The 11,113-nt window shown below is 35.3% G+C and overlaps 2 protein-coding genes and 2 non-coding genes across 7 annotated transcripts; 2 read left to right on the top strand and 2 right to left on the bottom strand.

The window, feature by feature from the left end:
* Positions 1-15: 15 nt before the first annotated feature.
* On the top strand, positions 16-2,236 carry LOC118474822 (ribulose bisphosphate carboxylase large chain). The gene has a single exon (XM_035963774.1). The coding sequence runs from the start codon at positions 668-670 to the stop codon at positions 2,117-2,119; it is 1,452 nt and encodes a 483-aa protein (XP_035819667.1). The 5' UTR covers positions 16-667; the 3' UTR covers positions 2,120-2,236.
* A 353-nt stretch (positions 2,237-2,589) lies between these two features.
* LOC118474823 (cytochrome f) lies at positions 2,590-10,545 on the top strand. 4 transcript variants are annotated; one of them, XR_004854425.1, is made up of 3 exons: positions 2,590-6,472; positions 6,561-6,597; positions 6,799-10,545. XR_004854425.1 is itself a non-coding variant. In XM_035963775.1 (2 exons), the coding sequence occupies exon 2, from the start codon at positions 5,295-5,297 to the stop codon at positions 6,255-6,257; it is 963 nt and encodes a 320-aa protein (XP_035819668.1). In that variant the 5' UTR covers positions 2,953-3,534; positions 3,663-5,294; the 3' UTR covers positions 6,258-10,545. The 4 variants fall into 4 exon arrangements, 1 of the variants encoding a protein (XP_035819668.1); XR_004854423.1 differs by having other exon boundaries at positions 6,561-10,545; XR_004854424.1 differs by having other exon boundaries at positions 2,590-6,597.
* On the bottom strand, positions 9,659-9,732 carry TRNAW-CCA (transfer RNA tryptophan (anticodon CCA)). The gene has a single exon. It is a non-coding gene; the product is annotated as a tRNA-Trp (tRNA).
* Positions 9,870-9,943, bottom strand: TRNAP-UGG (transfer RNA proline (anticodon UGG)). The gene has a single exon. It is a non-coding gene; the product is annotated as a tRNA-Pro (tRNA).
* Positions 10,546-11,113: the final 568 nt, after the last annotated feature.

Below are 11,113 nucleotides of genomic sequence, written 5' to 3'. Positions count from 1 at the left end.
AAGTCAAAAGGAAATGAATTAGTTAATTCAATAAAAAAGAAAAGGGGACTCGCACTTGATTTCGTTGCCCAAGCGAATCCCATTCAATCGTTTACTTATGGAATGAATCCGTTGGAAAGTTCAATCCATTTTTTTCATATAAATTTCGCCTTTTGTGAAGGATCTGTGCCTACTCTACTTTCCTATCTAGGACTTCGATATACAAAATATATACTACTGTGAAGCATAGATTGCTGTCAACAGAGAATTTTCTTAGTATTTAGGTATTTAGATTCAAAATATCAAAGGGGAAGAACTTTAAAAATTGTAAAATAAAGATTAGGGTTTGGGTTGCGCTATATCTATCAAAGAGTATACAATAATGATGGATTTGGTGAATCAAATCCACGGTTTAATAACGAACCGTGTTAACTTACCATAACAACAACTCAATTCCTATCGAATTCCTTCCTATCGAATTCCTATAGTAAAATTCCTATAGGATAGAACGTACACAGGGTGTACACATTATATATGAATGAAACATATTCATTAACTTAAGCATACTCCTTTTTTTATTTAATGAGTTGATATTAATTAAATATCTTTTTTTTTAGATTTTTGCAAAGGTTTCATTTACGCCTAATCCATATCGAGTAGACCCTGTCGTTGTGAGAATTCTTAATTCATGAGTTGTAGGGAGGGACTTATGTCACCACAAACAGAAACTAAAGCAAGTGTTGGATTTAAAGCTGGTGTTAAGGATTATAAATTGACTTACTACACCCCGGAGTACGAAACCAAGGATACTGATATCTTGGCAGCATTCCGAGTAACTCCTCAGCTCGGGGTTCCGCCTGAAGAAGCAGGAGCTGCAGTAGCTGCGGAATCTTCTACTGGTACATGGACAACTGTTTGGACTGATGGACTTACCAGTCTTGATCGTTACAAAGGACGATGCTATCACATCGAGCCCGTTCCTGGGGACCCAGATCAATATATCTGTTATGTAGCTTATCCATTAGACCTATTTGAAGAGGGTTCTGTTACTAACATGTTTACTTCCATTGTGGGTAACGTATTTGGTTTCAAAGCCTTACGCGCTCTACGTTTGGAGGATCTACGAATTCCCCCTGCTTATTCAAAAACTTTCCAAGGTCCGCCTCACGGTATCCAAGTTGAAAGGGATAAGTTGAACAAGTACGGTCGTCCTTTATTGGGATGTACTATTAAACCAAAATTGGGATTATCCGCAAAAAATTACGGTAGAGCGTGTTATGAGTGTCTACGCGGTGGACTTGATTTTACCAAAGATGATGAAAACGTAAACTCACAACCATTTATGCGCTGGAGAGACCGTTTTGTCTTTTGTGCCGAAGCAATTTATAAAGCACAAGCCGAAACTGGTGAAATCAAGGGGCATTACTTGAATGCGACTGCAGGTACATGCGAAGAAATGATTAAGAGAGCTGTATTTGCAAGGGAATTAGGGGTTCCTATTGTAATGCATGACTACTTAACAGGAGGATTCACCGCAAATACTACTTTGTCTCATTATTGCCGCGACAACGGCCTACTTCTTCACATTCACCGAGCAATGCATGCAGTTATTGATAGACAGAAAAATCATGGTATGCATTTCCGTGTATTAGCTAAAGCATTGCGTATGTCGGGGGGAGATCATATCCACTCCGGTACAGTAGTAGGTAAGTTAGAAGGGGAACGCGAAATAACTTTAGGTTTTGTTGATTTATTGCGCGATGATTTTATTGAAAAAGATCGTTCTCGCGGTATCTTTTTCACTCAGGACTGGGTATCCATGCCAGGTGTTATACCGGTGGCTTCTGGGGGTATTCATGTTTGGCATATGCCAGCTCTGACCGAAATCTTTGGAGATGATTCCGTATTACAATTTGGTGGAGGAACTTTAGGACATCCTTGGGGAAATGCACCTGGTGCAGCAGCTAATCGTGTGGCTTTAGAAGCCTGTGTACAAGCTCGTAACGAAGGGCGCGATCTTGCTCGTGAAGGTAATGAAATTATCAAAGCAGCTTGCAAATGGAGTGCTGAACTAGCCGCAGCTTGTGAAATATGGAAGGAGATCAAATTTGATGGTTTCAAAGCGATGGATACCATATAAAATAAAAAAAAAAGCAAAATAGAAAGAGAAAAAATAAGTTAAGAAATGCAGTAATTCTTCTTTATTCCTCTAATTGATTGCAATTCAATTCGGCTCAATCTTTTCTAAAAAAAAAAAGACTGAGCCGAATTGAAATAGATCTTGATACGATCATGAGACTTGACAAATCGAGATTCTTCTATTCTATATATCTAGAATATAGAAAGGTATAATACAATAAACAAATATAAATCAAAATATAGTATTATCGTACGATAATGGAATCAAATACGCAGTATTTACAGAAAAGAGTCTTCGTTTATTGGGAAAGAATCAATATACTTTTAATGTCGAATCGGGATTCACTAAGACAGAAATAAAGCATTGGGTCGAACTCTTCTTTGGTGTTAAGGTAGTAGCTGTGAATAGCCATCGACTACCCGGAAAGGGTAGAAGAATGGGACCTATTCTGGGACATACAATGCATTACAGACGATGATCATTACCCTTCAACTGGGTATTCTATTCCACTTCTACTTTTAAATTAAAGGGTATTCTGAAAGAGGTATTTCTTTTATTTTCACAATAGCTTTCTTTTGAATCCATTTCAGTTCGATTAGAAGGATAGAAAAGGCGATGAGAATGGGAAAAAAAAATAAAATATTTTATTTTAATGAGTTTCCCCTTTTGAGGTTCCCCTTTTTGCAATTTTCTTATTATCAATTCCATTCATTTATTTTATAGAATACTTTTTTATTCTATATATCTAGAAAAAATCTTTATTTTGTAAACTAAAAAATACAATAGTCAATATCCTTATATAGATATACTTAATTATATCATAAAGAATCTTAGATATATTTCGAATAGATAGAAATAGTAAATTTGAATTGAGACACATATTCTATGACAGATTTTAACTTACCCTCTATTTTCGTACCTTTAGTAGGCTTAGTATTTCCGGCAATTGCAATGACTTCCTTATTTCTTTATGTGCAGAAAAATAAGATTGTCTAGAAACGACGGGGCCAAATTTTCTCAATGTATTTCCAGGATCATAATACAGATATTTTTTTGTGTAAGTACTATAATATGATAGGGTATGTAGCTCTTTCTACACACAAATGAAAAACGTCTATGGATGCAGATATAAGCTACGAGCATAAATGCATGCATATGCGTAGCCGACTATAGCGAGTTTTTTTTTTTAAGTGGATCCACTAATTTTTTTTGAATAGAAAGTCAATGTATCTAACCAATTATTTCACAGGAGTACTAGCTACTGAAGGCTATTTCAGAATCAAAAAAAGTAAAGTAAAAATCATTTAGCTTATTCTCTCAATTTCAATTGACCGCTACTGGATTTAGTATATCTAATATGAATTGGCGATCAGAACACATATGGATAGAACTTCTAAAAGGTTCTCGAAAAAGAGGTAATTTTTTCTGGGCCTGTATTCTTTTTCTAGGTTCATTAGGATTCTTAGCGGTTGGGGCTTCCAGTTATCTTGGTAAGAATATGATATCTGTACTTCCATCTCAACAAATTCTTTTTTTTCCACAGGGGGTCGTGATGTCTTTCTACGGAATCGCGGGCCTATTCATTAGCTCCTATTTGTGGTGCACTATTTTATGGAATGTAGGCAGTGGTTATGACCGATTCGATAGAAAAGAGGGAATAGTGTGCATTTTTCGTTGGGGATTCCCTGGAATAAAACGTCGCATCTTCCTTCAATTCCTTGTGCGGGATATCCAATCAATTAGAATTCAGGTTAAAGAGGGTCTTTATCCTCGTCGTATCCTTTATATGGAAATCCGGGGCCAGGGGGTCATTCCCTTGACTCGTACTGATGAGAAGTTTTTTACTCCACGAGAAATTGAACAAAAAGCTGCCGAATTGGCCTATTTCTTGCGTGTACCAATTGAAGTATTTTGAGTACCAATTGCAATTTTTTGCAATTGTAAGGGGATTTTCGAGTATTTATCTAAAGTAAAGGAAGGAACAAACGAGGATAAGAGAAAATTGCTTCGAATTTGTTTTGTCCAAGTGAGATATATGGCATACTATTCTTCCATTTTTATACGAAAGGCCTTTTTTTATTTCTCTATTCCACTCCATTTAGATCTAAGAAAGAACCCAATACAATGAAATTCCACTAGTATACAAAAAGAGAAATAGATACAAACACAAGGTCTCAAACCTTGTTATAGAATTTTTGCTTCAAAGAAAAGAAATATCATATATATTCAGCTTACAGATCAAAAATGAAAAAAAGAAAGCATTGCCTTCTTTCTTATATCTTGTATTTATCGTACTTTTGCCCTGGGGAGTCTCTTTCTCTTTTAACAAATGTCTGGAACTTTGGATTAAGAATTGGTGGAATACCAGGCAATCCGAAACTTTCTTAACTGATATTCAAGAGAAAAGGATTCTAGAAGGATTCATAGAATTAGAGGAACTTTTTCTCTTGGACGAAATGATAAAAGAGAAACCGAAGACACATGTACAAAAACTTCCTATAGGAATACACAAGGAAATAATACAATTGGCCAAAATAGATAATGAGGATCATCTCCATATCATTTTGCATTTCTCAACAAATATAATCTGTTTGGCTATTCTAAGTGGTTCTTTTTTTCTGGGTAAAGAAGAACTTGTCATTTTGAATTCTTGGGTTCAGGAATTTTTCTATAACTTAAATGATTCAATAAAAGCTTTTTTTATTCTTTTAGTTACTGATTTTTTTGTTGGATTTCACTCTACCCGCGGTTGGGAACTACTAATTCGTTGGGTCTACAACAATCTTGGATGGGCTCCTAACGAGCTAATTTTCACTATTTTTGTTTGTAGTTTTCCTGTGATTCTAGACACGTGTTTGAAATTTTGGGTCTTTTTTTGTTTAAACCGTCTATCTCCTTCACTTGTAGTCATTTATCATTCAATTAGTGAAGCATAAACTCACTCATTTCATTTCCTAATATTAATCAAATTAGCATATTTCTTTTCTTCCTTTAGAAATAGAAAGAAAGCCCTTTTCCTTTTTAACAAAATTCTTTCTATTTCTACCTGCTCAAGGTATTCATCATTCTAGTACAACTATTGCAGTAGAATGACAACAGACTCGTGTATAGGGAACTAGATTAGCTTAGCTACCTATCTAATTTATTGTAGAAATTCCGGGATCCGCGATTGGACATGGAAAATAGAAAAACTTTTTCTTGGTTAAAGGAACAGATGATTCGATCGATTTCTGTATCGATCATGATATACGTAATAACTCGCACATCTATTTCAAACGCATATCCCATTTTTGCGCAGCAGGGTTATGAAAACCCGCGGGAAGCAACTGGACGAATTGTATGTGCCAATTGCCATTTAGCTAATAAGCCTGTGGATATTGAAGTTCCCCAAGCAGTGCTTCCTGATACTGTATTTGAAGCAGTTCTTCGAATTCCTTATGATATGCAGCTGAAACAAGTTCTTGCTAATGGTAAAAAGGGAGGGTTGAATGTGGGTGCTGTTCTTATTTTGCCCGAGGGATTCGAATTAGCGCCGCCCGACCGTATTTCTCCTGAGTTGAAAGAAAAGATAGGAAATCTCTCTTTTCAGAGTTATCGTCCCAATAAAAAAAATATTCTTGTGATAGGCCCTGTTCCCGGTAAGAAATATAGTGAAATTGTCTTTCCCATTCTTTCCCCCGATCCCGCTACAAAAAAAGACGTTCATTTCTTAAAATATCCCATATATGTAGGGGGAAACCGAGGAAGGGGACAGATCTATCCTGACGGTAGCAAGAGTAACAATACGGTCTATAATGCTACGTCAACAGGTATAGTAAAAAAAATACTACGTAAAGAAAAGGGGGGATATGAAATATCCATAGTGGATGCATCGGATGGACGCCAAGTGATTGATATTATACCTCCCGGGCCAGAACTTCTTGTTTCAGAGGGGGAATCAATCAAGCTTGATCAACCATTAACAAGCAATCCTAATGTAGGAGGGTTTGGTCAGGGGGATGCAGAAATAGTGCTTCAGGATCCATTGCGCGTCCAAGGCCTTTTGTTTTTCTTCGCATCTGTTATTTTGGCACAAGTTTTTTTGGTTCTCAAAAAGAAACAGTTTGAAAAGGTTCAATTGTACGAAATGAATTTCTAGATCCTGGGATTTCTTACCATCAAGTGAGAAAAAAGCCTCGATTTCTGGAATTCCTTATTTCTATCTCATGCAAAAGAAGAGGATCCAAGGCAAAGACGAGAACAATAAAAGGAACAAGTCCTTTTAGGAGGAATTGTGGGTCTTCTTAATCCTCTATTGGGCACAAGAAAAAGGCTTTTTTGCCTTTTTCTTGTGTCGATTCTTCTTGTATCGAAGTAAGAATCATTTTTCTTCTTATTTGTTTTGTCAAAGATTACTATTTATTCTTTATTCGGGTCTGTCTTTTGGACTTCCTTTGCTTAGGTTCGGGCGCGGTAGTGGACAAACAGAGGGAAAGAAGGTATGGCGGGGGACACATTTCTTGTGAGCAAATAGAATTGCTTTACTTTTTGAATTAAGTTCAACTTTGAACTTACAGAAATTTTGTAAAAAAAAATCTATACCCTCCCATGGAAGGGTGGTTTTGATTTTTAGGCTAGTTGAGTAGTTTTGATTAAGGTTTTATTAGTTTATTACTCTAAACTAAATCAACGATTTGCAGGATACTTCCTTCATGGAATAAAATACTGGATCCTCTCCCCTCTTTCTTGTTGCTTCATAAGAGTGAATCCATTTTATGGGCGAAAGGCGGGGGCTTTAAATCGACCGATGGATTGCTTCACTCACTAACATCATTAACAAACAAAAGAATAAATGGAGGGATTCCAACCATCAGAGCAAAGGTTTTCTCTTTGTTATTTTTACAAATAGAAATAGGTAACCAATTTCTAGATTATGGAACAAAACCGCGTTATAACAATAAGAATTCCGCGGGCCCTTTCCGCTCTAATCAGATAAAGGGGAGTAAGGACCCGCTAAGTTCCTACTTTTTCATGTTTACAATCTGGATCCTCCGATTACTATAGAGATGAACCCAATCCAGAATACGAACCGTAAAAGAAAACACCTATTAAACCAATCACAAGAATACCAGTTACAGTACCTATCAGCCAAAGAGGAATTCTTCCAGTAGTATCGGCCATTTCCCCTACTTTCCTCCACATTTTCTCAAGTGGTCATGCTAGAGACAAAAACAGTCATGGATAGTTATAAAGATGGTATCCTTCCAAATGGGATAAGAGAATTCTTACTACTCTCTTTCTTTCTCTCAATTGAAGAAGTAATTGGAAAATAAAACAGCAAGTACAAAAATGAGTAATAAACCCCAGTATAGACTGGTACGATTCAATTCAACATTTTGTTCATTCGGGTTTGATTGTGTCATAGTTCTATAGTTGGAATTTGGTTTATCGTTGGATGAACTGCATTGCTGATATTGATCCCAAGAAAAAAACCGTGGGTACAGCTAATCCGTGAACAGCCAGCCATCGCACTGTAAAAATAGGATAGGTTCGATCTATGGTCATTGGGGGCCTCCTAAAAGGATCTACTAAATTCATCTAGTTGTTCTAAAGAATCAAAACGGTCGGTTATTAATGGAATTCCTTGTCGGCTTTCCGTGAAATACTCGTTTGGTCGAGGACTTCCAAACACGTCATAAGCTAAACCCGTACTGACAAATAACCAACCCGCAATGAATAGGGAAGGTATAGTAATGCTATGAATAACCCAGTATCGAATACTGGTAATAATATCAGCAAAAGAACGTTCTCCCGTGCTTCCAGACATGCTGAGCTCCCAAAATTTTTATTCAAAAAAGGAATTGATTCCGTAAAAGATGGGATCCACCAGTAAATAGAAAATTACTGATATTTCATCCTTGTGAGATTGTCAATTTTGTACCAAAGGTGTATTTTGAGTATACCGAATTAGTATAGCTATCCTTCCTATGGCACAGCAATCCAGTTTTGCTTGGTCCCGAAACAGAATTCCTTTTTTCTCTTTTTTGTTCCTTGTCTATAGGAAAATTACATGTTATTCAAGGCATCAATAGAACCCCACAATTTTTTGGGTCCTACTTATTTTCATTGTCTTCGGAATAGTAGAATAATTTAATTTGGAATAGCGGCCAAGATCTTGGGAAAATCTAAGTTAATGATTAATAAGATAAAGAATTTAGGAAGGATATTCTCATATTGACGCAATACAAAGATAAGTATATGCAAAATCGATCCCTTTTTAGTTAAAGGAATTTAATTGGTTAGCATAAAATAATATCTAATAAATAGAAAATCGAATAGCGGATAATCCGTTATGAAAGAAACGGAATACATTCTTTGAAGAATCAAGATTCGTAATCAATCCTTGTCTTGTTTGTTGGATTAGGTCTAATTTTCTTGACCAAACAGCAAGCATGGAACTTTACAAGAAGAACTTAAAAGAAAAGGATAATTGAAGTAACTTTGAATCCACTTTTGTTGGGGTTCAAAAAACGAATAAAAATAAATAAAAAAAAGTAAATTTTAGGAATAGTTCCCTTTTTGAGGGGGCCCCTCGGGGGTCGTGGAATGCTTTTCTTCTCCTCTTATTCCATATGGAATACAATGAGTTAAAATTTGCTCCAAAAAGAGGATGAAATCCATCCTATTAAAAAAGAAATAATCCGAATCCGAAATAGAAAGAATTTTTTTTTTTTTTTCAAATTCAATTCTTTATTTATCTTTTATTCCAAAATTCTCCCGAAAATCCAATTTCATTTTTCAATGGGGTTAGATGATCTAGTTCTTAATATTATTAGTTTACTTAACTGACAGATTCCACAACAAATCTCTTGATTCGGAATTAGGGACTCATGTTCCGTCTGATGAATCGATTTTCTCTTTTTTTTACACTTCTGTATCTCACTCTATCTTGTTTTTTAGTATTATCTAAAATAACCGATGAATTATGAATTTTCCATAACTTAAACTTAGGTAAGTGCTTTACCAACATATGTAGTGTAGTAAAAAAAATGGAATTGAACCCCTTCATGCTTACTATAACTAGTTATTTCGGTTTTCTACTGGCTGCTTTAACTATAACCCCAGCTCTATTTATTAGCTTGAACAAGATACGTCTTATTTGAAATGAATTGAATAGAAGAATCTTTCTTTTGGATTCTTGGTATTCTAGACTCTTTTCCACACTAATTACCAATTCTTTTCTTGGTCATTGAGATTCGTGGGTAGTTTAGACTATTATTTAGAGATAGATCGTACCTCTTTTTTTATCCCCTCGAACAAATCGAAATGATTGAAGTTTTTCTATTTGGAATCGTCTTAGGCCTAATTCCTATTACTTTAGCGGGATTATTCGTGACTGCGTATTTGCAATACAGGCGTGGGGATCAGTTGGATCTTTGATTGAGTAATATTTCTTTTTTGATTGACCTCCTCTCTGGTCTGGAGGAGGTCAAATTGGAGTTGCAATTCTACTTTGTTTTTTTTTAAGTTATTTTAGTTTCGACATAAGATATATGGAATCACGCTCTGTAGGATTTGAACCTACGACATCGGGTTTTGGAGACCCGCGTTCTACCAAACTGAACTAAGAGCGCTTTCAAAACAAAAAAAAAAAGAAAATCCTTTTCTATTCCTAACGTGTCTCACGTCCGTATAGTATCCACAAATTCAAGTTATACCCACTTTAATCGATCTCCCCACTACTGCCCATAACGAAGAGAGAATTAATAGGTAGGGATGACAGGATTTGAACCTGTGACATTTTGTACCCAAAACAAACGCGCTACCAAGCTGCGCTACATCCCTTTTCCAAATTGTTGTACAATGCCATTGTACACAATTCCTTTCTTGTTTTCCACATCGTAATTTTCTTCTATTTCTTTATCCATATAGAACTTTCTTGTCATTTCTTGTTTTTGGTCTCATATAATCAAGGAAGGGGTATAAACTAAAATCCAGTCAAATTTCACCTATAAAAGAAAGACTACTATTCCTTAGTAATGTATAGGAAGAAGGGGTCATCTTTTTTAGGGATAGGAAAATCTCGTCTATACGGTTCATTCTATATATATATAATATTTATTTTGTTTTTTTAGTTAGGAATTTCGCCTAAACAAAAGAAATACAAAGGATCTTGGGCAAGAGTATCTGATCATATATGTATTCCAATACGGAAGGAGGATTTTCAATGCGGGATATAAAAACATATCTCTCTGTAGCACCCGTGCTAAGTACTCTATGGTTTGGGGCTTTAGCAGGTTTATTGATAGAAATCAATCGTTTATTCCCAGATGCTTTGTCATTCCCTTTTTTTTAATTCTAGTTATTCCTATGCGAGAGATAGAATTCTTCGTGACATGACGAAAATTTCCCCTTTTTGAATTCTTTTTTAGTATATGAAGCAAAAAGAAAGAAAAGATGGATAAGGATTGTATTCTTTAATTATTTCTCTATGTTTTATTACTTAATTTACGAATTTCAAAAATTTTGTATTCTATTGGATTGGATTTGTTCGATAATTCGAAGAATTACAACAAAATCTTTAGAAATCACATTTTTAGTTAGGAACTTCTATGGATTTTATTCTTCTTCTTTTCTTTGGATCCAAAATAGAAGAATAAAAGAATAGGTATAAGAATTAAGTTAAGTCGATCCAAAAAGGAAAGGAGGTTCATGGCCAAGGGCAAAGATGTTAGAATCCGAGTTATTTTGGAATGTATTAGTTGTGTTCGAAAGGGTACCAATAAGGAATCGACGGGGATTTCTAGATATAGTACTCAAAAGAATCGCCACAATACGCCCGGACAATTAGAATTAAGAAAATTTTGTCGTTATTGTCGCAAGCATACCACTCATAATGAAATAAAGAAATAGGAGCATCGTGTGTTCGATTTTTCCAAAGAACAGAAAGAGTAAGAACTTCTTATTAAATATATAGAACATAGATAGAATACTAAATACAAATCAACTAATCTG

Source organism: Zea mays, unplaced genomic scaffold (genome assembly GCF_902167145.1).
Source record: "Zea mays cultivar B73 unplaced genomic scaffold, Zm-B73-REFERENCE-NAM-5.0 scaffold_339, whole genome shotgun sequence".
In the NCBI taxonomy this organism is placed as follows: domain Eukaryota; kingdom Viridiplantae; phylum Streptophyta; class Magnoliopsida; order Poales; family Poaceae; genus Zea; species Zea mays.
The sequence above is the reverse complement of the archived record's forward strand: the minus strand, read 5'-3'. Positions and strand labels throughout refer to the sequence as shown.

Excerpts from the sequence above, each read along its gene's own strand:
- LOC118474822 (XM_035963774.1), top strand. The coding sequence starts at position 668 with ATGAGTTGTAGGGAGGGACTTATGTCACCACAAACAGAAACTAAAGCA.
- LOC118474823 (XM_035963775.1), top strand. The coding sequence starts at position 5,295 with ATGGAAAATAGAAAAACTTTTTCTTGGTTAAAGGAACAGATGATTCGA.